Below are 27,683 nucleotides of genomic sequence, written 5' to 3' on the forward strand. Positions count from 1 at the left end.
TGGGCGGGTGGAGACATGAACAGTTGGGCGGGTGGCGACATGAACAGTTGGGTGGGTGGGCGGATGGCGACATGAACAGTTGGGCGGATGGCGACATGAACAGTTTGGGCGGATGGCGACATGAACAGTTGGGCGGGTGGAGACATGAACAGTTGGGCGGGTGGAGACCTGAACAGTTGGGCGGGTGGAGACCTGAACAGTTGGGCGGGTGGAGACATGAACAGTTGGGTGGATGGGCGGGTGGAGACACGAACAGTTGGAGACACGAACAGTTGGAGACACGAACAGTTGGAGACACGAACAGTTGGAGACACGAACAGTAGGGTGAATGGAGACGTGAACAGTAGGGTGAATGGAGACATGAACAGTTGGGTGGATGGAGACATGAACAGTTGGGTAGGTGGGCGGGTGGAGACGTGAACAGTTGGGCGGGTGGAGACGTGAACAGTTGGGCGGGTGGAGACGTGAACAGTTGGGCGGGTGGAGACGTGAACAGTTGGGCGGGTGGAGACGTGAACAGTTGGGCGGGTGGAGACGTGAACAGTTGGGCGGGTGGAGACGTGAACAGTTGGGCGGGTGGAGACGTGAACAGTTGGGCGGGTGGAGACGTGAACAGTTGGGCGGGTGGAGACGTGAACAGTTGGGCGGGTGGAGACATGAACAGTTGGGCGGGTGGAGACATGAACAGTTGGGCGGGTGGAGACATGAACAGTTGGGCGGGTGGAGACATGAACAGTTGGGCGGGTGGAGACATGAACAGTTGGGCGGGTGGAGACATGAACAGTTGGGCGGGTGGAGACATGAACAGTTGGGCGGGTGGCGACATGAACAGTTGGGTGGGTGGGCGGATGGCGACATGAACAGTTGGGCGGATGGCGACATGAACAGTTTGGGCGGATGGCGACATGAACAGTTGGGCGGGTGGAGACATGAACAGTTGGGCGGGTGGAGACATGAACAGTTGGGCGGGTGGAGACGTGAACAGTTGGGTGGATTGGGTAACATTTTAATGGCAGTCTGTGGTGCTCTGATACAGTTTGGTTCCCACAGATCTAGTTGGAGGACCACCCAAGGCCGGCGTGCTCCTGATGAACACAAATCACATTCTGTGGATTTTTTTTTCTAATGACATTTTATTGAATTAACGGAAAGAAAAAAAAAAAAAAGAAAACAAAAACAAACAAAAAAGATATTTAAAGCATTTAGTAGATTGCTTGTAAAGAATACAATTCATTGTTAATAGTGTGACTGCTGCTTGTAATCCAGGTAATGTGTGCCTGTCTGACGCACAGCCCTGGCAACACCTTTGTGGGCGGAGCCAACATTCAGCCCAAACAACGACTCCACCATGGCTCCTACTTACCACTTATACAGCGTCTCTGCTTATAAAAAAATCTGACAACACCGTGCGCCCGACAGGCTCACATTAACCCCCGAAACGGGTCAAGGAGGCGTGGCTAGCAGCGAGTACAGTTTTTAAAATCATTGATTCTAAACCCCACCCCCGGAGTCTAAATGCAACAACTCCAGGAGGAGACCTAGAAGGGACGAGGAGCTGCGGAATCAGAAAACAGGCGTTGATGTGCAAACAAACATTTCCTCATTACATGCTGTAATACACAGGAATTGAGAACGGGGGGAAGGTTAGAGATCGTGGGGGTGGGGAAATGTTAGAATCTTGGAGGTGAAAGGTGGCCTTGCCAACTACAGTGATGTTGTCTTGGGACAGAATGTCAGTTAAAAAGAAGAAGAAAAAAAAAACGCATTGAGTGAAGCCAAGAACACGCTGTGGACATTACGGGGGGAGGGGATTTGCCACGATGATCAGTTGGTTCTCCTGACATCGTCCTGTACAAAGCAAGCTGTACACAAACCATAGGTACCAAGAAGAGTAATCTCTAATGTCAAAAGCAGGTAAAGAACCCCCAAAGTGGTCGCTTGTCTAAGTGAGACTGGAAGAGGAGAAACTAAAAAAGACAAAAAAACAAAAACAGCTAAAAGTGTGAAAAAGCGAAAAATACCACAGAACACACAACGGGTGATTTATTATTTTCCTTTTAAAGGGGAAGTCAGAAATTACAACTAACACACTATTGGAACAAAAAAAAAAAATGAAAGATAAAAGCGGTGAGGCTTCAGAAAGACGATGGTAAAGACTAACCCCTTCAATACCAGAGCGATCGGGAGCCACAACCCCCCCCCCGCCCCCAACAGTGCCAGAAGGTACATTAAAGAATAGCGCACTGTAAAGTTTGGGGCTGGAACTGAAAGGGTTAATGCGACGTGTCAGCCGCAGAGGGACGATGACAGACACGGCTTTATGACCCGAGCCAGATTTTTTTTGGGGGAACGGGATTTGCAGGTTTTTTGGGGGGGCTGGACTAATGTTATGGAGGAGGAGTCTGCAATGCCGTGGCGGGAGATGGGCGGGGTTTTTAGCGGTGAGTACTATTCTTTTATTTGGGAGTGAAGCAGAATAAATCCCTGGAATCTTTTACCGGTCCGGTGTAAGGTAAAAACGCATGTGACATTTGTAAAGAAGGGTCAGAATGGCTGGGTGATGTTAAACAGTGCACACGTTTAATATAAGGTGGAGTCTTCTTTGTATGGGGTTCGGGTGTCGTGTCTTCGGGGAGGATATGATCTTCACCTCTTCTTCGGCGGGTTCGCCGTCCGAGGGGGCGTCACTGGGCGGCCAGAGTTCAGCCCACCGTACTGGTACTTCGCTTTCTTTTCCGATGGCTTCAAGATCTATGGAAGAGAGGAACAGAATGGGGACATTAAAGAGAGGCCATAATCCTAAATACACCCCGAGAATCTGATCTACATAATAAAAGAAAATTAAATTAGCATTAAAGCCATAAATTAACTTTTTGGCTGGATTAACTCGATTCGCATGTGACTCACTGCAGGGGGGTGGGGGAGGGGTCGGTGCGTCCCTGTTCTCCGTTTCAGGGATGAATCAGGCCCAAATTTTTGCCTGAATTCGGACTTGAAAAGCAGCCAAAGACGCCCAGGACCCCAATAAAAGCAGCCACCCCGGAGATCTGTGAACCCGATTCATTGTGAGCCACACACACTCCTATGAATTGGATGCGGGGAAACATCAGTGAGAACCCGGCCTAAAAACGTTCTTTAACCACTTGCTGACCAGGCTTCTTCTGCCACTTGTTTAAATCTGTGTTTTTGGCTACAAAATAACTTCGAACCCCCCAAACATTATACATCTTTTAGCAGAGACCCAAGCCTAGGGAATAAAATGGCGATTGTTGCAATTTTTTTATGACACACAGTAATTGCACAGTGGTTTTGCAAGCGTGTTTTTTGGGGGGGAAAAAAAACACACTTTAATGAACTTAATAAAACACAATGATTAACCCAATTTAAACGTCTTTACAGGTTACCAGTTTAGAGTTACAGAGGAGGTCCAGGGATAAATTGCTCTCACTCTAATGATCGCAACGATACCTCACACCGTTTACATGTGCGATTTACATGTGCGTTTACTTCTGCGAACAAAGCATGGAGGGGCTTTCATTTTTATTAAAAAATGTAAATGGACAGTGTAAAATAAATTTTATTCCTATTACAAGGAATGTAAAACATCCTATGTAACAAATGAGGACAGGTCCTCTTTATGGAGAGATCAAAGACCCCAAATCTCCTTTGTGACAAACTTATCAGCACAATAAAAACATAAAACAAAAGTACAAAAAATAACTGTTCACGTCTCCACCTGCCCACCGTAATTTTACCACCCACATCTCTTCTTTACCTTTAACCGTTTGCCGACTGCTCACAGTATATTTACTGCAGCAGTCAGCCCCTCACAGGCAGAGTGACGTAGGTCTACGTCGCTCGCCTGTGAGGCTCTGGGGAGCGAGCACGCGCCCACGGAGGCACGCGCCCGCGGAGGCACGGACCCCCCCGCGCGTGAGACCAGCGGACCCGATGTCCGCCGGTCACTCGGCGATCGGCGGGGGAGAGGGAGAATGTCAGGCAGCTTGTGTAAACAAGCCACCTGTCATTCTCCTCGCTGTAAAAACACTGATCACACGGATCTAGTATGTAGATCCGTTGATCAGTGTCTTTACAGCTCAAGCCAATCACAGTAGAAAGCACGCCCCTAGGGATACACACAGCCCCTCCCTCCCAAATAAAGTTAACCCCTTCACTACCAGTGTATTTTTACAGTAACAGTGCATATATATATATAGCACTGATTACTGTAGAAATGTCACTGGTAACCCCAAAAGTGTCAAAAATTTCAGTCAAGGGTCCGATCTGTCCGCCCCAATGTCGCAGTACCGCGCAAAAAAAAAAAAAAAAAAAAAAAAAAAATCGCAGATCGCCGCCATTACACGTTAAAAAAAAAAAAAAAACAAAAATGACAAAAATCTTTCCCTTTGTTAGTAAACGCGATAACTTTTGCGCAAAACAAATCAAAATACGCTTTTTGCGATTTTTTTACCAAAAATATGTAGCATAAAACAAATTGGCTGAAAATTTAAAAAAATTTTGATTTTTACATTTTTTTTTTTGGGGAATTTCATATAAAAAAATGTGAAAAATATTGTTATTTTTGCAAAATGTACGCTCTTTTTTTGTTTATAGCGCAAAAAGTAAAAATCGCACGGGTGAACAAATACCACCAAAAGAAAGCTCTGTTTGTGGGGAAAAAAAGGACGTCAAATTAGTTTAGATACAGCGTCGCACGACCGCGCAATTGTCCGTTAAAGTCACGCAGTGCCGAATCGCAAAATACCCCCTGGTCGTTTAGCAGGAAAATCCTCCGGGGCTTAAGTGTTTAAAAAGCAAAAAATCAAAATCAAAGATCGTTTTTTTTTATATAATTATATATAAAATTGTTTTTTTTTTCTCCACTCCAGCCTGGACCGGAAGTGATGTCGCGTAAAGGGTGTTAACTCTTTGATCACCTATGGGAGCAGCTGGACACTGCCTATAAAAAGTGTGGGCAATCCTCAGTCATGGCAGCGGACAACCAAAGGCTGGGGGTTCCTACTCTGGCTTTTCAAGATGGCCCCTTCTATATTGTGACCCTCGGGAGCAGCAGCCTGTCCCCTGCCCCCTCAATCGGAGTGTATCCTTTGTGAATCATACCGATATGCACTTCTATTTAGTGTCGGTCATATGACCAGTTAAGACATAACATGTTAATGAGCCCCAGCACCCGATGCCCATCTTGGAATATAGAAGTGTATGCTGATAAATGTACAGAAATATCTACACTGAGATCTTTGATACTGTAAAGGAGATTTCTTCTTTTCCCCCTGAAGAAAATAATTCAAATATCGAAGCCTGTTGGGGGATGGGGGATGTGTGTTTTCTATGAACCAGTTTGGTTTCTTGCAGCACAAGCCCATTCTCAAGTTTTAGAACCATCAACAATTATCACTTCTCTACCGGATTTGTAATTCTATTTTATACAGGTTTTTACAGTTTGATGATTGTTTCACTTTTTAAATGTGATTTATATTTATTTTGAATAAAATTATACGGTTATCACCTACTTTACTATATCTGGTTGGTAACGTGCCTAAAAAATCCCTACGGGGGTCCCATGTTTTCTTTCTTGTAATATATTTTGGGATGAGGTACCGCCCCTGCACCGCGCCAACATTCAGCCCACCACAATTATTCCATGTGCTCAGGGTGAACTCTGCTCTCATCTGTGAAAAGCACAGGGTGCCAGTGGTGGACCTGACTATTCTGGTGTTCAATGGCAAATGCCAATCCAAGCCCCACAGTGCCGGGCAGTGAGCACAGCGCCCACTAGAGGACGTCGGGCCCTCAGGCCACCCTCATGAAGTCTGTTTCTGATTGGTTGGTCAGAGACATTCACACCAGTGGCTGCTGGAGGTCATGTTGTAGGGCTCTGGCAGAGCTCATCCTGTTCCTCCTTCCACAAAGGAGCAGATACCGGTCCTGCTGATGGGTTAAGGACCTTCTACGGCCCTGTCCAGCTCTCCTAGAGTAACTGCCTGTCTCCTGGAATCTCCTCCATGCTCCTGAGACTGTGCTGGGAGACACAGCAAACCTTCTGGCAATGGGAGGTATTGATGTGCCATCCTGGAGGAGTTGGACTGCACAGGGTGCAACCTCTATAGGGTCGAGGTATGGCCTCATGCTACCAGTAGTGACACTGACCCCCTCTATAGGGTCGAGGTATGGCCTCATACTACCAGTAGTGACACTGACCCCCTCTATAGGGTCCAGGTATGGCCTCATACTACCAGTAGTGACACTGACCCCCTCTATAGGGTCCAGGTATGACCTCATACTACCAGTAGTGACACTGACCCCCTCTATAGGGTCCAGGTATGGCCTCATACTACCAGTAGTGACACTGACCCCCTCTATAGGGTCCAGGTATGGCCTCATACTACCAGTAGTGACACTGACCCCCTCTATAGGGTCCAGGTATGATCTCATACTACCAGTAGTGACACTGACCCCCTCTATAGGGTCCAGGTATGGCCTCATACTACCAGTAGTGACACTGACCCCCTCTATAGGGTCCAGGTATGGCCTCATGCTACCAGTAGTGACACTGACCCCCTCTATAGGGTCCAGGTATGGCCTCATACTACCAGTAGTGACACTGACCCCCTCTATAGGGTCCAGGTATGGCCTCATACTACCAGTAGTGACACTGACCCCCTCTATAGGGTCCAGGTATGGCCTCATACTACCAGTAGTGACACTGACCCCCTCTATAGGGTCCAGGTATGGCCTCATACTACCAGTAGTGACACTGACCCCCTCTATAGGGTCCAGGTATGGCCTCATACTACCAGTAGTGACACTGACCCCCTCTATAGGGTCAAGGTATGGCCTCATACTACCAGTAGTGACACTGACCCCCTCTATAGGGTCCAGGTATGGCCTCATACTACCAGTAGTGACACTGACCCCCTCTATAGGGTCCAGGTATGGCCTCATACTACCAGTAGTGACACTGACCCCCTCTATAGGGTCCAGGTATGATCTCATACTACCAGTAGTGACACTGACCCCCTCTATAGGGTCCAGGTATGGCCTCATACTACCAGTAGTGACACTGACCCCCTCTATAGGGTCCAGGTATGGCCTCATAGTACCAGTAGTGACACTGACCCCCTCTATAGGGTCCAGGTATGGCCTCATGCTACCAGTAGTGACACTGACCCCCTCTATAGGGTCCAGGTATGGCCTCATACTACCAGTAGTGACACTGACCCCCTCTATAGGGTCCAGGTATGGCCTCATACTACCAGTAGTGACACTGACCCCCTCTATAGGGTCCAGGTATGGCCTCATACTACCAGTAGTGACACTGACCCCCTCTATAGGATCCAGGTATGGCCTCATACTACCAGTAGTGACACTGACCCCCTCTATAGGGTCCAGGTATGGCCTCATACTACCAGTAGTGACACTGACCCCCTCTATAGGGTCCAGGTATGGCCTCATATTACCAGTAGTGACACTGACCCCCCTCTATAGGGTCCAGGTATCACCTCATACTACCAGTAGTGACACTGACCCCCCTCTATAGGGTCCAGGTATCGCCTCATACTACCAGTAGCAACACTGACCCCAGCCAAATGCAAAACTAGGGAAAACCAGTCAGAAAAGATGAGTAAGGAAAAAATGTCAGTGGCCTCCACCTGTAAAACCATTCCTGTTTTGGAGGTCGTCATTGGTGCCCATCTAGTGCACCTGTTAATTTCGTGAACACCAAAGCAGCTGAAACTGATTAACAACCCCCTCTACTTAACTGACCAGATCAATATCCCAGGAGTTTTTTGATTTGATGCTATACTCTGCTCAAAAAAATGAAAGGAACACTTTTTAATCAGTGTATTATTGCAGTCGGCAAGTGGTTAACCAACCCCCCCAAACTCCACTCTCCTGAAATTCTCTGCTGGAGGGCTCTCGTGAATCTTCCTTGACAAATATCTGAAAATATTTAAAGCTCGAGTTTGAAGATTATTACCCCTACAGTGGCAGAACTACCAGAGTCACAGCAGTCGCACTTGTGACTGGGCCCTGGAGTTACGCCACTGTGAGGGGGGCCTGCTGTTCTGTCACTGTGAGGGGGGCCTGCTGTTCTGTCACTGTGAGGGGGGCCTGCTGTTCTGTCACTGTGAGGGGGGCCTGCTGTTCTGTCACTGTGAGGGGGGCCTGCTGTTCTGTCACTGTGAGGGGGGCCTGCTGTTCTGTCACTGCGAGAAGAGGGGGTGGTAATAGCGAGAGGAGGGGGCCTACGCCCACCCTGTCACTGTGAGGGGAGGGGGGAGTTCTGCCAGTGGCTCAGAGCCTGTACTGACAGTCCACCCTGATAATTAGGACAGGGATGATCAGAGCTCTGATTAGCAGTGTAAACAATGTACTGACAGTCCTGCTGGTTTTCGGCTCTCCTTTCCTCACACAGAGTGGGAAGATAGGAATGCCGATAACCGACAAGTCTGCTTACATACGATCAGCCGATCACACGGTAAAGGGCTGCTGTGATTGTCTGAAGAACACAGCAGTCACACAGCATGCTGGATGCGTGTCCCAGAGGGCGCGTGGGAGGCAGGATTCTGGGGGGGGGGGGGGCTCCTTCCATGGACGCCCTCCCTGTACTGGAGGCCCAGATGGAGGGGGGGGTCACTTCATGGTTTCTTGCCCTGGGTTTCTGAAGGTTCCTGTTACACCTCTTCCTATACAGCTTTAGTGACCAGTAATGAAGGATGTCCCCGGCTGCCGGTCCTCTTCTTGTCTCAATGTTGATGCAAGAGTTGAGTTTGGAAAGTCTGATGAACAGACCCCCCCCCTCCAGTCACAGATCATGTTACATGCAGTATAAATATTGCACAGGCTTTTCTCAATGGCCGGGGAAGGGGGGGCTTCTATTGAATTCAGCCCAGAGATTTTAACCCATCAACTCCTGGAGAAGACAAATACCAGAGGCAAGAAGAGGACTGGCATTCCTGTACAAAAGATTTCTACAGAATTCCGCAGACTGGAAAACACGACTGAGGACTTTCTTCAATACAGAAAATTTAGGTCACTACAAGCTAAAATACAAATATTGAGCTTAAAAAGTATGGAATTTTTTTTTTTTTTGGGGGGGGGGGGGTCATACTTACCCAGGTGGATGCAGCATTCCCCGCCGGATCTAAGACTGAGAAATCAAACACCATCGATCGCTCGGTTCTCAGAGCTCCCTGAGTGCTGGTGACTGTCAGCTACCGGCTCTCTGCTCTGGACGCCCCCCACCCCTGTTGCTCACTGGAGCGCTGGGCTGTGGAAGGGGTGGGAGTGGCCAGCTCAGTCATGTGGGCGGATCCAGACTATATGGTTGCCATCTTTCCCCAGCCTGGAGCGGCTCTGTGAAATCAATGGGCTTCAGCCTGCTGTCCCCTGATAGCCGGTCACAGGAGTGCAGAACTATCTGAACAGCCAAGCAAGCTTCCCCCACACTTCTCCCTTAACCTCCAGGAGGTTTTACCCCCTTCATGATCAGGTCATTATTTGTTATTCAGCATTGCGCTACTTTAACTGGCAATTGCAAGGTCACGCAATTAAATTTATATCTTTTTTTTTTTAAACCCAATCGAGCTTTCTTTTGGGGGTTTTTTCTTGCACATGCACCCCTTTCCCCCGCAGCGCTGCTGGCATACAGGGGGGAGGGGCCAGTAGATATGTCATTTACTAGCCTCTTCCTTTCCTGAATGAACACAGTGAATGACTGATACCAATCAATCCTGAGTCCATTCATAACGGACGCATAGTAAACTGTGTTTACAGGTTGTGATTGAGAAGGAAGCCTCAGAGTTCATTATATTCATTCATCTCTTCAGCTGAGGCTGCTGCGATAGGGATGGACAAATTGAGATTTTTGAAGGCACAGAGCACCCCTGTAACATATTTGTTCTCTGAGTGATGGAATGCACTTGGGGGTGGTTTGCAGCAGTTTCAAACAAACAAGTTTTTTCTGTTCGCTGTTCGCAGCGCATGAGTCTTACCTTCACTATCATTATAGGAAACAGCTGTTAACTCATTGATAACAGCTCTGTTGACATTGTGATCACATGATCCCCGGGCCCCTCAATGCAGCCAGATACTGGGACCAGCAATCTGCCACAGGGGAGCAGTGCCCCAGGCTAGGTGGTGTATATGATACTGTCTGCCCGCAGTAAATGAACTGTGAGAAGGCAGCAAGTGGTACTCATGTGAATGATGAAAATGAAAGTGTGCTCCTATTTCTGCCTTGGTCCCTGAAGACTGCTGGACCATTTACAAAGCACAATGCTCCTTGTGCATGCATAGTGGGAAGCTGGCTGTGAATCTGCAAGGAGTTGTAGCTGGCTTCCCTTCGTACACATGCCATGCCGGGGACCCAAAGCCCACTGAAGAACAGACATGGTGACATCGGTACTGGATGCCTGGACAGATAAATTTCCTTTTATTAAAAGCCAGCAGCTCCGGTATCTATAGCAAACAGCCTGAAGATCCCCCTTAAAGAGCTGCTGGTTGTCATTTCACAGACTGACAGGGAAGAGAAGGGAAGCATTGCCGCTCTAAGCTTCAGCTTTGCAATCATGGTCATGGGGGGTGAAGTTTGACACCCGGGTGAAGTGTACGATGGGTAGAAATGGTCATGGGGGGTGAAGTTTGACACCCGGGGGAAGTGTACGATGGGTAGTAATGGTCATGGGGGGTGAAGTTTGACATCCGGGGGAAGTGTACGATGGGTAGTAATGGTCATGGGGGGTGAAGTTTGACATCCGGGGGAAGTGTACGATGGGTAGTAATGGTCATGGGGGGTGAAGTATGACACCCGGGGGAAGTGTACGATGGGTAGTAATGGTCATGGGGGGTGAAGTTTGACATCCGGGGGAAGTGTACGATGGGTAATAGTTCTTTAAATAATTCATACATCGGCTTCATTGGTCTGCCATACCTGGAAGGAGCACATCAAGGTCTCATCCACGCTCATCATGCCCCCGGCGTTATCGAACTCCCCGCAGTAATTCGGAGCAGAGAACAGGGTGACCAGCTGCCGCTTGGCAAAGAATTCATAACCATCTTCTACTACCTGGCAGAGGGACAAGGAGGACAATGTCACCGTTCTACAAACAATCATTTCACCTCCTGACAGGGAGAGGAACATTCAGGATATCCGCTCCCATAAACACAATGTTTAATCTGAAGAATATAAAAACACATTTAAACAAAGTGCAAAAGTCATTCAGTAAAGTTCTATAAAAGATGCAGCGCTTAATATAAATCTATAAATCCAAATAAAGTAAAAAAATTGCATATATAAAGCTTTTGATTGCATTACACGGGAGTGTGCACTCTTTATAATGGATACCATTGATTACGGTATTTTTTACACTTATGAGGTGAACTGCATTCTGATTGGAAGTGGAGGTGTTAGACTGCTGGAGATTGGAGGTTTATGGAGGCGCTCCTTGAGGTTCCTGGCTTTATCCCTGTTGGAGTCTCCCACATGAAGGGTGACGGCTCCTCTGGATTGAGGGTTCCATCTGATGTTCATCTAGCGAGTTTGACCTTTCTACAATAGGAGGGTCCCCCCCTCCTTCCGGTAAGGAGAATTGCTTGAACACTGTGGGGGTGTACACCGCATCTCCAATCCCTGTAAAGAGCCTCTGATGTAGTCTCTTTACCATGTGACCAGCTGTGTCCAATCACATCTGGTCACATAGTAAATAGGAAGTGCAGTTGATCGGCTTTCCTTAGCTGGCGCCTGACAGGCACGAGTAGAGGAGAGACAATCGGCAGCTCTCGTGACGGGGGTATGGCAGCCGGTCTGACAGAAGCCAGCCATTCAGCAAGAACGGAAAAAACTGGCTTAAATTTTTTAGCTGGCGCCTAGATTCCAAGCAAATTTGTTAAGAATATTATATATATATATGTGCGTGTGTGTACGTGTGTGTGTTAGTTTGAAATCCTGACCCCCCCCCCATTCCTGTACCATCAGGACTGCTTTTTTAGCGCTGGTTTGCGATAGCAGCAAGGGATGCTGCTCCTCTGAAAAGCAATTCACGCTCAGATTGCTTTTCAGAGGCATTTGGCAGGTGGTAAAGAGGCAATATGTTGCCTCCTCACCTCTTGTTTTAGGCCAGAAAATGCAGAAACACTACATGCAACTGAGCAATGCACACACGTCGGGATTGTCACCCCCCCCCCCCCAAAAAAAAAAAACACTTATCAACTGTCGATCATGGTCATTCTCCAGAGTGTTTGACATTTAACAGGGGGGGGGGGGGGGGGTCACAATGCCTCACTATGTGAAAGCACAGGCAGGTGACAGGCTCTCTTTATAAAGACATCGGGGTCTATTAGACAATCCAGCAAAAGTGATCATCAGGTGATTTTACAGTTTCATGGTTTACTTTTACAGAAAAGCTCTCTTTTCGGGTTTATAAATGGCCTATGAATGGCGAGGGGTTAATGATGCGCTGTAGCGCTGTTTGGACCTTGCATCTGTCATTTCACTGCTGCACCCGTGTCATTTGTGGTTTATAACTAAAGAGTGCACCAGATCACACAAATAAAATGGCTCCTAAACATTGCTCGTTTACAAACGAAGGACACCTCCACATTTACTGCAAACTGACGCATTTTGCCTTTTACAAGAGGGGTGAAACATGTCAGAGGAGAAGAGTGGGTTGGGTAGAAATGTTTCTGCCACTCCCATTCAAAATTCTGCAGTACAAAAATTAACCAGTGAGCTCATAAATTACGGTTTTAACCGACAACAGCGCGCCTCTGGGGACCTCAAATCCCAAGCAGTGTTGACAGCCTGAGCAGAGTTCTCTTCTGTGGACAGAACATTTCCTCTTCGCCATAACATGGGGGGGGGGTTATTCTGCGGTCCAGCAGTAGAGAAGTCAGGCAGTGCTGACTGGTTGGGATGTCCGTACAGCGGAGGCACAATGGGGGGGGGGTTATTCTGCGGTCCAGCAGTAGAGAAGTCAGGCAGCGCTGACTGGTTGGGATGTCCGTACAGCGGAGGCACAATGGGGGGGGGGGGGGGTTTATTCTGCGGTCCAGCAGTAGAGAAGTCAGGCAGTGCTGACTGGTTGGGATGTCCGTACAGCGGAGGCACAATGGGGGGGGGGGTTATTCTGCGGTCCAGCAGTAGAGAAGTCAGGCAGTGCTGACTGGTTGGGATGTCAGTACAGCGGAGGCACCATTGTTCATTCACTACAGGAAGTTCCAGCAAGGACGATGGAAGCCCCTCAATGGTTGCAGACCTGGGAGCACAGTGCAGAGATCTCACTGCCAGAGTCAGAAAAGAAGATATTTTCAGGTTTGGGTGGACTGATCCTTTAAGAGGAATCTCCTCTTTTACATTATGTAGCATTAAAGCAGTCACACGATTGGTCAGGTATTAGCCAATCAGAACGCAGAGCTTCTGCAACTCTGAGCCGCATGGTGAGCGAACGTACCTGATGAGCTCGACAAATCAGATCCAGGTCGTGTCGATTCAGGAATTTGCTAACTACGTCCGCCCCAAAGGTGAAGGAGACGCCGCGGTCATTCTCCCCCCAGCCTTGTACGTCTTTATCGGGGTCCGACCACAACAAATCACACAGTAAACCTGAAGGGGCAAAGAGAAAGCAATTGTCAGGAAAAGAAAATAAAAAAATTATTTATATTTGAATACAGACACAGTTCAAGTGTACACCTGAACAAAAAACCTTTCTGTACAAATCTCCATGCTTCTCCACTTGTCTACTGGGGTACTTTTAATTTTTTTTGTAAGTGTTTAAAATCTGCATTTTTTTTGCTAGAAATGACTGCAAACTTCTGTTAAAAATATATATTTTCTGAAAGCAGAGACCATGGGGGTATATAATATGATGGTAGAGACCATGGGGGGTATATAATATGATGGTAGAGACCATGGGGGGTATATAATATGATGGTAGAGACCATGGGGGTATATAATATGATGGAAGAGACCATGGGGGTATACAATATGATGGTAGAGACCATGGGGGTATATAATATGATGGTAGAGACCATGGGGGTATATAATATGATGGAAGAGACCATGGGGGTATATAATATGATGGAAGAGACCATGGGGGTATATAATATGATGGTAGAGACCATGGGGGTATATAATATGATGGTAGAGACCATGGGGGTATACAATATGATGGTAGAGACCATGGGGGTATATAATATGATGGAAGAGACCAAGGGGGGTATATAATATGATGGTAGAGACCATGGGTGTATATAATATGATGGTAGAGACCATGGGGGTATAATATAGTGGTAGACAATGTTCCCTTTAAAGTGCGTGCATGGACACGCAGTGTCATTGAAGGTCCCGCGCAAGCACAGATTCAGATCGCGCAGACGTGGTGGCCAGAAAGCAGAGCGTGTGCCGCGAGAGCACGCCCATTGTGTGACAATAGCGAATGAAAATTCGCTATTGTCACACGGATCCTCCTCCTGGCCAATCAGGGAGCGGGTCCTCCCGCTTCCTGATTGGCCGAAAAGCCAACCCCATGCCATTGGCTGAGGAGGAGGTGCCGGGAGGACTGCGGAGACGCGAGAAGCCGGGGACTGAACTGAAGAGAAGCTGCTGTCAGGTAAGTTCACTGGTCTTGCGGGGGGAACGCTGACATCTCTGCATTGAAAGGGGGCAATGCTGTGGGCACTCTGCACTGATTGGGGGCAATGCTGTGGGCACTCTACATTGACATTTGTGGCGCCAGGAAAATTACTTTGACCATTGTTTATTCAGTCCCCCGGGTTCAACTTTTCAACTTTACCAAAACTGCCATTTTATTTAGCCACATGTGGAAAAACCTAGCAATCCAAAGCAAACAGTCATCTCTTCTGATCTAGATAAAAAGAGCCAAAATGGGATTGGTTGCTATAAATTCTTGAGGCCCTCTGTTCAATCCCCAGCCAGGACACGATCTGCATGGAGTTTGCAGGCTCTCCTTGTGCTTCCTCCGGGTATTTCTTTTTTTTTTAATTGCAGGTACTTCTGTAGTGCTGTTAATTTATGCAGCACTTTACATATACATTGTATATTCACATCAGTCCCTGCCCTCAAGGAGCTTACAATCTAAGGTCCCTAACTCTCATTCATACATACATAGTAGGGCCAGATTACACAGAACTACTCCTGTACTCACATACCAGACGCAGAACTGACTGTTCCCAACTTCAGCTACAATTCCAGTAAGAGGAAAGACGCCTGCAGCACATCGCAGAGCCCCCAGATTCCAGGCGTGCAAAATGTGCGCTCAGTACACCAGGCAGATGTTGCAGCAGAACCGCTGCTGGGCGCCAATCCAGAGAATTGTTTATAGCGAAGCGCAGACCAGCTGTGACATGTATGTGTTCATAATATAAACCGCAGCACCCGACAGGCTACGAGGGGCTTCAATACAACGCAGCCAGGCAGGGAAATTCTCCAAAACTCAGCAGCTACTTCTAACAGCCGACGGACCACTTTCTATTATATTTGTGTATATACATATACACACACACACACACACACACACACATACATACAGTGCCTTGCAAAAGTATTCGGCCCCCTTGAACTTTGCAACCTTTTGCCACATTTCAGGCTTCAAACAAAGATATAAAACTGTAATTTTTTGTGAATAATCAACAAGTGGGACACAATCATGAAGTGGAACAAAATTTATTGGATATTTCAAACTTTGTTAAATAAAAAAACTACTTTCAGTGCAGCAAACTCTCTAATGTTGACCTAAATGACTAATGATGATAAATAGAATCCACCTGTGTGTAATCAAGTCTCCGTATAAATGCACCTGCACTGTGATAGTCTCAGAGGTCCGTTTAAAGCGCAGAGAGCATCATGAAGAACAAGGAACACACCAGGCAGGTCTGAGATACTGTTGTGGAGAAGTTTAAAGCCGGATTTGGATACAAAAAGATTTCCCAAGCTTTAAACATCCCAAGGAGCTCTGTGCAAGCCATAATATTGAAATGGAAGGAGTATCAGACCACTGCAAATCTACGAAGACCTGGCCGTCCCTCTAAACTTTCAGCTCATACAAGGAGAAGACTGATCAGAGATGCAGCCAAGAGGCCCATGATCACTCTGGATGAACTGCAGAGATCTACAGCTGAGGTGGGAGACTCTGTCCATAGGACAACAATCAGTCGTATACTGCACAAATCTGCCCTTTATGGAAGAGTGGCAAGAAGAAAGCCATTTCTTAAAGATATCCATAAAAAGTGTCGTTTAAAGTTTGCCACAAGCCACCTGGGAGACACCAAACATGTGGAAGAAGGGGCTCTGCTCAGATGAAACCAAAATCAAACTTTTTGGCAACAATTCAAAACGTTATGTTTGGTGTAAAAGCAACACAGCTCATCACCCTGAACACACCATCCCCACTGTCATACATGGTGGTGGCAGCATCATGGTTTGGGCCTGCTTTTCTTCAGCAGGGACCGGGAAGATGGTTAAAATTGATGGGAAGATGGATGGAGCCAAATACAGGACCATTCTGGAAGAAAACCTGATGGAGTCTGCAAAAGACCTGAGACTGGGATGGAGATTTGTCTTCCAACAAGACAATGATCCAAAACATAAAGCAAAATCTACAATGGAATGGTTCACAAATAAACATATCCAGGTGTTAGAATGGCCAAGTCAAAGTCCAGACCTGAATCCAATCGAGAATCTGTGGAAAGAACTGAAAACTGCTGTTCACAAACGCTCTCCATCCAACCTCACTGAGCTCGAGCTGTTTTGCAATGGGCAAAAATTTCAGTCTCTCGATGTGCAAAACTGATAGAGACATACCCCAAGCTACTTGGAGCTGTAATCGCAGCAAAAGGTGGCGCTACAAAGTATTAACTTAAGGGGGCTGAATAATTTTGCACGCCCAATTTTTCAGTTTTTTTTATTTGTTAAAAAAGTTTGAACTATCCAATAAATTTCGTTCCACTTCATGATTGTGTCCCAATTGTTGATTCTTCACAAAAAATTACAGTTTTATATCTTTATGTTTGAAGCCTGAAATGTGGCAAAAGGTTGCAAAGTTCAAGGGGGCCGAATACTTTCGCAAGGCACTGTACATACACACACAGTATCTCACATAAGTACACCCCTCACATTTCTGTAAATATTTTCTTCTATCTTTTCATGGGACAACACTGAAGAAATGACACTTTGCTACAATGTAAAGTAGTGAGTGTACAGCTTGTATAACAGTGTAAATTTACTGTCCCCTCAAAATAACAACACACAGCCATTAATGTCTACTGTATAAATAGCAGGAGTGAGACGGAGTGACGTAGCTCCTGATGACGTCAATGCTGACGAAACGCGTTGGGCTGGACCGTGCATCACTCCGTCACTTCCGCTAGTGTGGTTCCGTCCCTTGGAAGACATCGATACCCGGACATCCGGTCCGCATGCTCACATCGATCTAAACTGAGTGGATATTTCTATTAAACATATATTTGAAATTACTACACTATGGTGGGTCTATTCTCCTTTATGTGGGGCACCGCATGAGACACCAGGAAGGGCCAGAGTGTTAACGTGGAGATATCCATACACACCAGGACCAGTACCAGAGCCATAGACCGGCTGGAATCTGTAGAGGGATAACCGCAGGATCTCGTGGATCACCTATATTGCTGTACAGAGCTCGCTACCCCTTTACAGGGGAAAGCATTGCAGTGAGTGCAATTCTTATAGGGGCCCTGCATCACCGCACAGAGCACAGCATCACCGTCTCACCTATGCTTTTGGCTTCTTATATACTTGGGAAAATCACCAGCACCTTTAAAGGACCACAAACTGTTAACACTTCGATTTTCGATTGTTTTTGGCACAATAGCACTTTCAAAATAATGTGGCTTACAGCCCATCTCAACATCTAATATTGGGATTTTGGACATATTTGATTTGAAGGATTTATTTAGATTTGATTTTTAATTTATTTATATATTCACTTATAAGGCTCGGTTCACACTGATGCGATGCGGGAAGGCTGCGAATTCGCAGCCTGTTCCCGCATCCCACACGCACCCCCGGCAGTTCACACTGCCATATGCGATCCGCTGGGGGTGTCAATGTAATCTTAACGACACCCCCAGTTTGATCGCATATCGCAGTGCGATCGTGCAGTTCGCACAGGATCGGATCGCACAAGTGTGAACCGCTGTGCGATCCGATCCTGATGCGGCAGCAAAAATGCCTCCTGTGCGTGTTTGCTGCGGGTGCGATGCGAATTTAGCCATACAAACTGTATGGCTAAACTCGCACCGCACAGCTGATCGCATGTCATGTCGGAGCAGTGCGCTCCGACATGACATGCGAACCCCGCACACGCAGTAGTGTGAACCGGGGCTAATACCTAAAGACTATATATATTTATTTATCACACTTTGTACCTACAGCACAGCAGATATTCACTTTCTCACAGGTTTGACACTGCAGCACTTTAATATTTATTTCATTTTTTATTAGTATATATTTTTCCATCACAGAAGGAGTTCACTTTTAATATATTTATTTATATTTGGTGGCACTGAGCACTTCACAGTATTATATCATACATTAGTGTGTTGCTATACGTTTACCACATTTACACTTACAGCATCATAATGATACGTCTTCACATACAGTGCCAATTATACCAACATATATTATAGGAGCCCCCATACCCTTCACATATCTAATATGTGATATTATATAAATAGATTTTCTTCCCTATTTGCGCGGGATTACTATACCATTAATTGCTCTCTATATATTGTAAATATTAAATTAAAACCCACACTTATGATGTGAGGTAAAAAATCTAAAAATTATAAATATGTGAATGTGAAATGTATGCAGTTGCTGTGTCTCTAAGTAAATCTTAGAAAAAATATAAGGTCAAATTTAAAACCGCGCTAGCAAATCTGATAAAACAATTAATCTGAACAATCAAATTTATAAATAGTAAAATTGTGAATAAATAATAAATAGAAATTTAATATACAAGTCCTTTAAGAGCCCATTCACACTAGCACGACTTGTGTTGCTCCAGGACGCCCCAGGTCGCTTGACATAATAAAAGCAATGTTAATCAATCAGTGCCGTCTTAATTGGCACTACTGAAGTCGCTCCGACTTCAGAAAAGGGTCCTGTACTACTTTGAGGCGACTTGTGATCCGACTTGTCCCATATACTTCAATGGGAGTCGCCTCCTTATCTTAATTGAAGCGACTTGTTATCAGACTTTCCAGGAATAAGAAAGATTAGCCAGGCATTCCCCACAGACAAAGTCGACAGTCTCTTCCCAAGTCTCTTCCCAAGTCTCTTCCCAAGTCTCTTCCCAAGTCTCTTCCCAAGTCTCTTCCCAAGTCTCTTCCCAAGTCTCTTCCCAAGTCTCTTCCCAAGTCTCTTCCCAAGCCTCTTCCCAAGTCTCTTCCCAAGTCTCTTCCCAAGTCTCTTCCCAAGTCTCTAAACAAGTCACGGGACGACTTTCTGGACGTGGTAGTGTGAACCGGCTCTAAAGGTGAATGAGATCCAAAAAAGTGCTGGAGTGCAGATAGTCTATTCAAAGGTGCTCAAGGTGACTGGCAAACCCTCTTGGTTCCCTACTCACCACAATTATAGATCTTAATCGCTTGAATAATATATCAAGATGTTGCACTCAGCCTCTTTCCAGGGATAACTCAAGACCACAATGTCTCCTGTGGGATGAAACCAACGCTCCTCCGTGGACCCCAAATATGGAAACAAAAGGACCGCATATAGTGTAGTAAACATCAAAACGCGTTGACGCACTTCCGGTACAGCTTGGACGCATCGTCACTTCTGGTTTGCTTCCTGGATTGACGGTGGAACGCACGCTATCAGCGGCGTCCACCACCATTTGTTCTCATACATTGCGGCTCTTTTTACTATGTTTGTGAGTATGATTCTTACTTTATTGGGGCAATAAATGTTTATGAACATACTACACTATATGCGGTCCTTTTGTTTCCATATTTGGGGTCCACGGAGGAGCGTTGGATTCATCCCACAGGAGACATTGCGGTCTTGAGTTATCCCTGGAAAGAGGCTGAGTGCAACATCTTGATATATTATTCAAGCGATTAAGATCTATAATTGTGGTGAGTAGGGAACCAAGAGGGTTTGCCAGTCACCTTGAGCACCTTTGAATGGACTATCTGCACTCCAGCACTTTTTTGGATCTCATTCACCTTTAAAGGACTTGTATATTAAATTTCTATTCATTATTTATTCACAATTTTACTATTTATAAATTTGATTGTTCAGATTTATTGTTTTATCAGATTTGCTAGCGCTGTTTTAAATTTCACCTTATGCTCTCTATATATACGATTTAAATCGATTCTATTTACTGGTGATTTAAATAGAGGATTTAAATCAAATCCACCCGGTGTACATCGGTTAGTAAGTGGTTAAAATTCAGTCCTTCAGATAGAACCGCGGCACATCTGCAGAACACCGAATGATTTCCTCTTCTCAGGAAAAGGGAAATGATCCAAGATTAATCGATCGATAATACGTCTTCCAGGTTTATTTAAAAACGACAACAAGCAATATGCAAAGTACAGGAACCGCTACCAATCAACCTTTTATTGGCAGGTCAAATCCTCTCGCTGGAAACGTTTCTGTACTCAGCAGATCCATCGCGCTCTCTGCATCGCTTTGCTGAAAGCCAGTAAAATATTCTCTCCCCTCTCCTCCCCCCCCCCCTCCTCGATCTGAGAGGTCACATTGGCTGGCCACAGTCTCTGGCGTCATGTTTGCTCCTCGATGGTTACCCGGCATCTGACAGCCATGTACTAAACACGTCACGAGGATGTCAGCAGGAAGACAGGCGGCCCGCAGAGACGGGTCCACAGAAATCGCACAGCGGATGGTTTGTCCTCACTGGCCGGGGCTCAGAGCCGTCTTGGTTTCTGGCACACAACAGCAGAATTTGGCTGTAGTTGTTGGGAAGACGTTTCCATTTCAAACATTAAATATCTCTCTGCACACGGCTCAGATCACAGCAACCCAACCTCAACACTGAACATAACTTCCCGATATTTAGCTGCATTTACCCTTTTGTCAGCCAAGGTCATTAAATCCTAGATGTCCACGCCGGGTGTAGCAGCATTGGTATGCCAAGACTAACCCAACAACTCCATTACTAATGTCAGTCAGTACCTAAGCATTTTACAAGGCTTTTATCTGATTCATCTCCAATTCTTGATAGCATTTTTCTTTTTTAATATTGCAATTGCATCAATTACAGGATTAAATTGTGACTCCACATTTACAGTCCCTTTAAAGTAGAAGTAAACCCATCGATTTAACAGTATCAAAAAACAGTTACATTACCAGCCAGCATGCCGGGATCGCTGTTACATTGGTGGTGTTCTCAACCAAACTGTCCAACCATCTAATGGCTTTTGTTATAACTGATCACATGGGCAGCACTGTTGAAAAATAAACTTAGGCCAAGATGGCCGCTTCCTTGGCTGAAACCAATAAGAGGGTTTACTTCCACTTTAGTTTGTCCGGGCAAATCTGGCCCAAATGAACTATTTCCTGCACTAACAACTGTTTGCTGGGTGCAAAATATTACAGTGGAGCTTCAGTCAGAAAGTGAAGTCCTGCTAGATGCGTTAAGGCCGGCCCCTTCTGCAGGTATAGCCATGTAAAACCTTAACCACAGACCGCCCATCGTGTATTTACATTGCTACTTTGACGTTAAGTACCGGCGTTTATGGCAGCAGATAACCCCGGTATTTTCCTACACAGCGGGCGCTCCTCTTTCACATAAAAGTGGTCCCATCAGCGGATTCACTGCAGGATCCCTTTTATGGCCAACGGAGGCGTCAGTAGCAGGGAAACCGGTCCTGTCCTCTCCGGTGCTGCGCAGGAAGATGGCCCCCACTCCACTCTATGCCCTTGGAGGACCAGAGCGACGTCATACGTCCCTTCCAACCAACGGCCTTAAAGGGCCAATTTTTTTTTTTGATTAGCACTTGCTGACCAGCCGCCACAGTTATACAGCAGCAGGTCCCCGCGAATTGCAGTACATGCCAGTGTCATTAGTACAGTGACAGTGCATATTTTTAGCACTGATTACTGTAGTAATGTCACTGGTACCCCAAAAGTGTCAAAAATGTCAGTTAGGGGTTCGATCTGTCCACCGCAATGTCGCAGTCCCACTAAAAATCGCAGATCGCCACCATAGTATAAAAAAAAAAAAAAAAAAAGACAAATCTTTCCCCTAGTTTGTAGATGTGATAACTTTTGCACAAATCAAAATACACTTATTGCAATTTTGTCAAAAATATGTAGCAGAATACAAATTGGCCTAAAATGATGAAAAAAAAAAAAAAAATAAAAAAAGACTTTATAGTGTACCGCGTTTCCCCGAAAAGAAGACCGGGTCTTCTATTAATTTTGGCTACAAAAAGCACAGTAGGGCTTATTTTCAGGGGATGTCTTATTTATTTACGGTATGTACAAAGACGATTTTAAAGTGGTTGTAACCCTAAAATATATATACATCTCCTGATCCTAGCATGATAGACAGCACAGTCCTTTGTGTTGTGTCATTTACCCCTCTCTAGGTCTTAAAAAAAAAAAAAACCTGGAAGAAAACAATATTTAGTTTTTGTGTCCCCCGTCTTTTCTCCTCTTCCTCTGTAAGCTCGGGAGTCAGCATTATAACATTCTGTAATCTCAAAAATAACCTTGGTTAAAATCATTAAAAAATTATGCAATCTGTTTTGTAAAAAGATTATATAATGTCCAGTGAGTCTCCATTTGTAACTTTATTGTGTAATTAAGGTATTTTTCCCAATAAAGTTACAAACACACTGCACATTACATAATCTTTTTACAATATGGATTACATGTTTTTACAGGGATTTTAACTAGGGCTTATTTTTGGGGAAACAGGGTAGATGTGAGGTGTTTATGACCCCGGATCTCACAATAAAGAGGTCCTGTCCTGCTTATTTCTATTAGGGCTCCTTTCAGACGGCCGCTCCGTGTGAGAGCTCCGCTGCGGTCCTTTTTCCTTTTTTTTTCCATGGAGCGGATGACATTTGTGTCATCCGCTCCGTATGTCCGCATATCATCCCATCCGTTTGCGGATGATATGCGGACATAATGTAAGTCTATGGGGGTTTGCGGATGTCAGTGGATGACACCGCTGACATCCGATTTTCCTTCCTTTCCGTTTTTTGGACGGAACAAAAATAGGGTTCAGTTCCAAAAAACGGAACAGAACTGAAAGGAGGAAAATCGGATGTCAGCGGATGGTATTCCGCTGACACCCACAGTGCCATTCACTTACATTATGTCTGTATATCATCCGCAAAAAAATAGGATGATTTGCGGACACACGGAGCGCCCGTGTGAAAGGGCCCTAACAAGGGATGTTTACATTCCTTGTAATAGGAATAAAAGTGATCAAAACATTTTTTTTGTAAAGAGACAGAGGAAAAATACATTTTTTTTTTTTTTAAAGCTCCCCGTCCCGCCGAGCTCGCATGCAGAAGAGATGTCACTCCCACACATCTAAACGGTGTTCAAACCACACGTGAAGTATTGCTGCGATCGTTAAAGCGAGAGATAATTCTAGCGTCAGACCTCCTGTCACCATTCCTTGGGCGTGCACAATTTAATTTAAAGCGGAGTTCCAGCCTAACCGCCCACTCACCTGTCCCACGGTCCAGCGATGCGCCGTCTTCTCCCTCTCTGCTCCACGCCGCCGGCATCACTGCTGTGGGCACCCGGCTGTGACAGTTTGCGGCTTCACAGCCGGGGTACGCACTGCGCATGCGCGAGTTGCGCTATGCGTCGTGATTGGCCAGCAATCTTCTGGGACCTCTGACATGTCCCAGAAGATTGCAGGGAGGGAGGGGGAGAGGAGAACTTCCGCTCAGGGTGCCGCGGCGCTCCGAGCGGAAGTGGGAGCGGGTACCTGTCAAAACTAGGTACCCGCTCCCCAACCCCAAAAAAAATGACATGCCAAATGTGGCATGTCAGGGGGTTAGGACTATTTAAAGCGGAAGTTCCACTTTTGGGAGGAACTCTGCTTTAATAAAGTGTATTTCTTCCAAAAAAATTGCGTTTGTAAGACCGCTTCACAAATACAGTGTGACAAAGTATTGCAATGATCTCCATTTTCTTTCTGTAGGGTCGCTGCTAAAAATGTTATGCTATGTTTGGGGGGGGGGGGGGGGTCTAAATTTTCTAGCAAAAAAATACAGATTTTAACTTTTAAATAACAAGTGTCAGAAATGGGTAAAAATAAGTGTCTATACTGTGTAATCCAGTAATACGCGGTCTCGCCCGGCTCTGCTCATGCTCAATTGCTCCATTTTTAGGCACTGCTGAATTTGTAGAGGCTGATCTGCTGACAGCCTTGAAGTGGAAGTAACCCTCCTATACTTTACAGCCAAGGAAGCTGCTTCTGTTTGATCTCTAAAAGCCAAGGTACTGCACCTGTGATCAGTTATGACTCCAGCCATTTGATGGTTTGACAGTTTGGTTGAGGACAGTTAGCAATCCCGGCATTCCAGGAATGTAAATGTTTTTGAAACCGTTAAAATCGATGGGTTTAGTTCCGCTTTATGATTTACTGCTACTCGGGGGCTCTGAGCTTCAGGAAAATGGCTGCCTCCAGCAAGCAGCAGGAGAAATGCAGGAGGCAATTTACAGCACACATTTTGGTAGCAGAATTATTAATGTGGAATGTATGATCCTTCTATCACGTTGTTACGTGTGCAGCTGTTCAGCATACACCGGCCGGATCGGGACTTTCCTACCTTTCCTGGAACAAAATATAGAGCTGGGTGTTCTTTAGTCAGTCATAGGGAGCTTTACATTCTTATGAAATGAATACAAAGCTGCCTCTGATTGGCTGAAGTGGAGATAAAGACATCCACCCACCTTTCCGCCTCAGCCAATCACAGGAATCTGAAGTCATTTCCTAGGAATACAAAGCTTCCTGTGAATGACTGAGGAGCGCACAGCCGGATTATTATGTTCTGGGACCGATCCAGGAAGTTCTCCTCCCACTGCTGGGACACAGCGCTGTATACGGAATATAGCAGAGACTGCATACAAATCATACAGCAGTAAAAAGTTTGTTTGGACTTCCATTGACTTGTTCCTAAATGTTAGTGGGGGATGGGAGCCGCTGGCACAACCAGTTTTCATTGGCAGCAGCCTTGCAGATAAGCAGAGCTTCCATTTTTGGGTGGAGCTCCGCTTTAAGCGTTTTTTTTTTTTACCATCCCTTATACCCCTCAACTGCTCTCCCCCGTTCCCAGCAGAGGCAGCCGCCGGGGGTGTAGACATTCCGTGGCGTTTAGTTTAACGGCCGTTCCGGGAATTGTACCCCAGCGCTGTCGGCAGGCGCAGCCCCCGCTGAGCGCCATCCATTCACAGAAACGGGGCCGTTCTGCAAGTGCCCTGCAACCACACACAATGCATGGGGCTGCGGGTGCATTACTGCGGGCTTCAAGGATTTAAAGCAAGAAGTGAGGAGAGAGAACACCGCCTAACCGCATGTCAAATGCTTTCTGAAGAGCAATCCAAACACAGATCACTCTTCAGAGAGTAACACTACGTGCCCATCAAGTAATTGTAAACAGGGATGAGATTGGGTCCAGTCCCAAGTTAGTGGTACAGCTGTGGGCAGTAGATCCCCTCCCCCGGTATACCAAGGTGTAGTGCAATGAGCATTTACCTGTGTCAGGGACATCTGTGGGGCCTCATGATTCTGCGGATCTGTTCCATGGACTGCAGATCAGGAGAAAGTCCTGAAAAATAAAATATCAGAATAAATATTTTTTAAGAAATAATAGAATTCAGTTGTGTATAAAAGGAATTTCATGAAAAGACTGGAATATAAAATCAGGGAATGATGACCATGAATGGCGGCAGTCAGCCGGACCGAGGACTCCTGGAACAAATCCTTTACAGCCTCCGGTGTGTCTTCTATCTGCTGGATTCTACTGGGGAGATCTCATCATTTCTCTATATTCTACATAGTGTGTGGCTGACCATGGGGGGGGAGGGGACAGAGGAATTAAAGGCAAAACCTATTTTTTCATTTTGGATGAAGGGAGGGTTAGAAGCCCTGGGAGAATTTTTTGCCATCTATTGTATTTGCCATTGTGAAGATTTCCCTCGACTCCCTGTTCCAAAACCACAGTGAGGGAATCCCTGGTTGTCACCAGAACTAGTGTCCCCAATGGAAGATAAAAAGTGGGCTTTTACTTTTGGTGATGAGGGTAAAAAGTCATTTTTGCCCACTGAATATTTTCAAAGAAACGGAATTATACTTACCATATACCGGCCACTGAGAGGTCTTCTGGGTACCAATCTTCAACCATTTTCATTGGCCGGGATGAGATGACATCACTCCTGTCCACGCATGGGTTAGGGTGTCTCTACTGCATTAAAAAACCTGCCTGCTCCCACTTTTTAATTTACAGTTCCACTTTAACCGGTTCACACCGGCTGTATAGTCAAATGACAGCCGGGGGGGGGGGGTCTGCTCTAGTTCTGGGAGGACGTCACAGGACACCGCGCACCACTGATTGGAATAAAGAGCCAATGACAGCAGCTCTTTACCATGTGATCAGCTGTTTCCAATCACAGCTGATCAGGATGTAAACACACTTGCTGGTTTTCAGCATTCCTTTTCTCATGCAAGGAAAGGAGAGAGCTGGTAACTGACCAGTGTGAAAGGGGCCATCTACAGCGGCCACCCGGGCAGCCTCATTCAGCGGCCACCCGGGCAGGAGAAAAATTACTCATTTACAAACTTTGACCCAACTCAATAGAGGGGTGAGTGCTGTGTCCATGAACCTCAGAGAAAAGGATTTTACAGTAAGACAAAAATCCAGTTTTCTCTATAGTTCATGGACGGACACAGCTCCATGTCTTCCTGACCCTTAGGATGTCCCAAAGCAGTGTCAACATACGGGGTGGAAGGAACACAGCAATAAACACTTTCCAAAGGCTAAACATAGCCAACCAGGTAAAACAGGAGCTCAACCAGGAAGAACTGCAGCTCACCCGACAAACAATACACCTTCAAAGAGGACCAATCCTCTCCAACAACGCCTGCAAAACCTTACGGCCAAAAGGAAGCAGCCGCAGATGCCAGGACATCCACCTTATAAAATTGTGTGAAAGTGTGCAGAGATGACCAGGTGGCTGCCTTGCAAACCTGCACCCTTACCACACCATCAATGAGGGCTGGGGGGGGAGAGAAAGAAGAGATGAGGGCGGGGGGGGGGGGGAAGAGAGAGAGAAAGAGAAAGAAGAGATGAGGGCTGGGGGGGAGGGGGGAGAAAGAGATGAGGGCTGGGGGGGAGGGGGGAGAAAGAGATGAGGGCTGGGGGGGAGGGGGGAGAAGATGAGGGCTGGGGGGAGAGAAGAGATGAGGGCTGGGGGGAGGGGGAGAAAGAGATGAGGGCTGGGGGGGAGTGGGGGAGAAAGAGATGAGGGCTGGGGGGGGGGGGAGAAAGAGATGAGGGCTGGGGGGGAGGGGGGAGAAGAAGAGGGCTGGGGGGGGTTGTAACTGTAGTCCTGGTGGAGAGGACTCTACTCAGAGGAGATTGCTGGTAGGAGTGGAAAGAGCTGCATT

General features: G+C 46.3%; 1 protein-coding gene across 1 annotated transcript in view; it reads right to left on the bottom strand.

The window, feature by feature from the left end:
- Positions 1-2,368: 2,368 nt before the first annotated feature.
- Positions 2,369-27,683, bottom strand: part of PPP1CB (protein phosphatase 1 catalytic subunit beta) — a gene marked incomplete at its 5' end in the record, with an annotated part of 26,348 nt that continues 1,033 nt past the window's right edge. The window contains 5 exon segments of the mRNA XM_082251004.1: positions 2,369-2,751; positions 10,955-11,089; positions 13,473-13,624; positions 25,773-25,794; positions 25,796-25,845. Of these exon segments, the coding sequence (XP_082107130.1) occupies positions 2,647-2,751; positions 10,955-11,089; positions 13,473-13,624; positions 25,773-25,794; positions 25,796-25,845 (464 nt within the window). The 3' untranslated portion in view covers positions 2,369-2,646.

This window comes from Pelophylax lessonae (assembly GCF_965119305.1).
Source record: "Pelophylax lessonae genome assembly, chromosome: 3".
Classification (NCBI taxonomy): domain Eukaryota; kingdom Metazoa; phylum Chordata; class Amphibia; order Anura; family Ranidae; genus Pelophylax; species Pelophylax lessonae.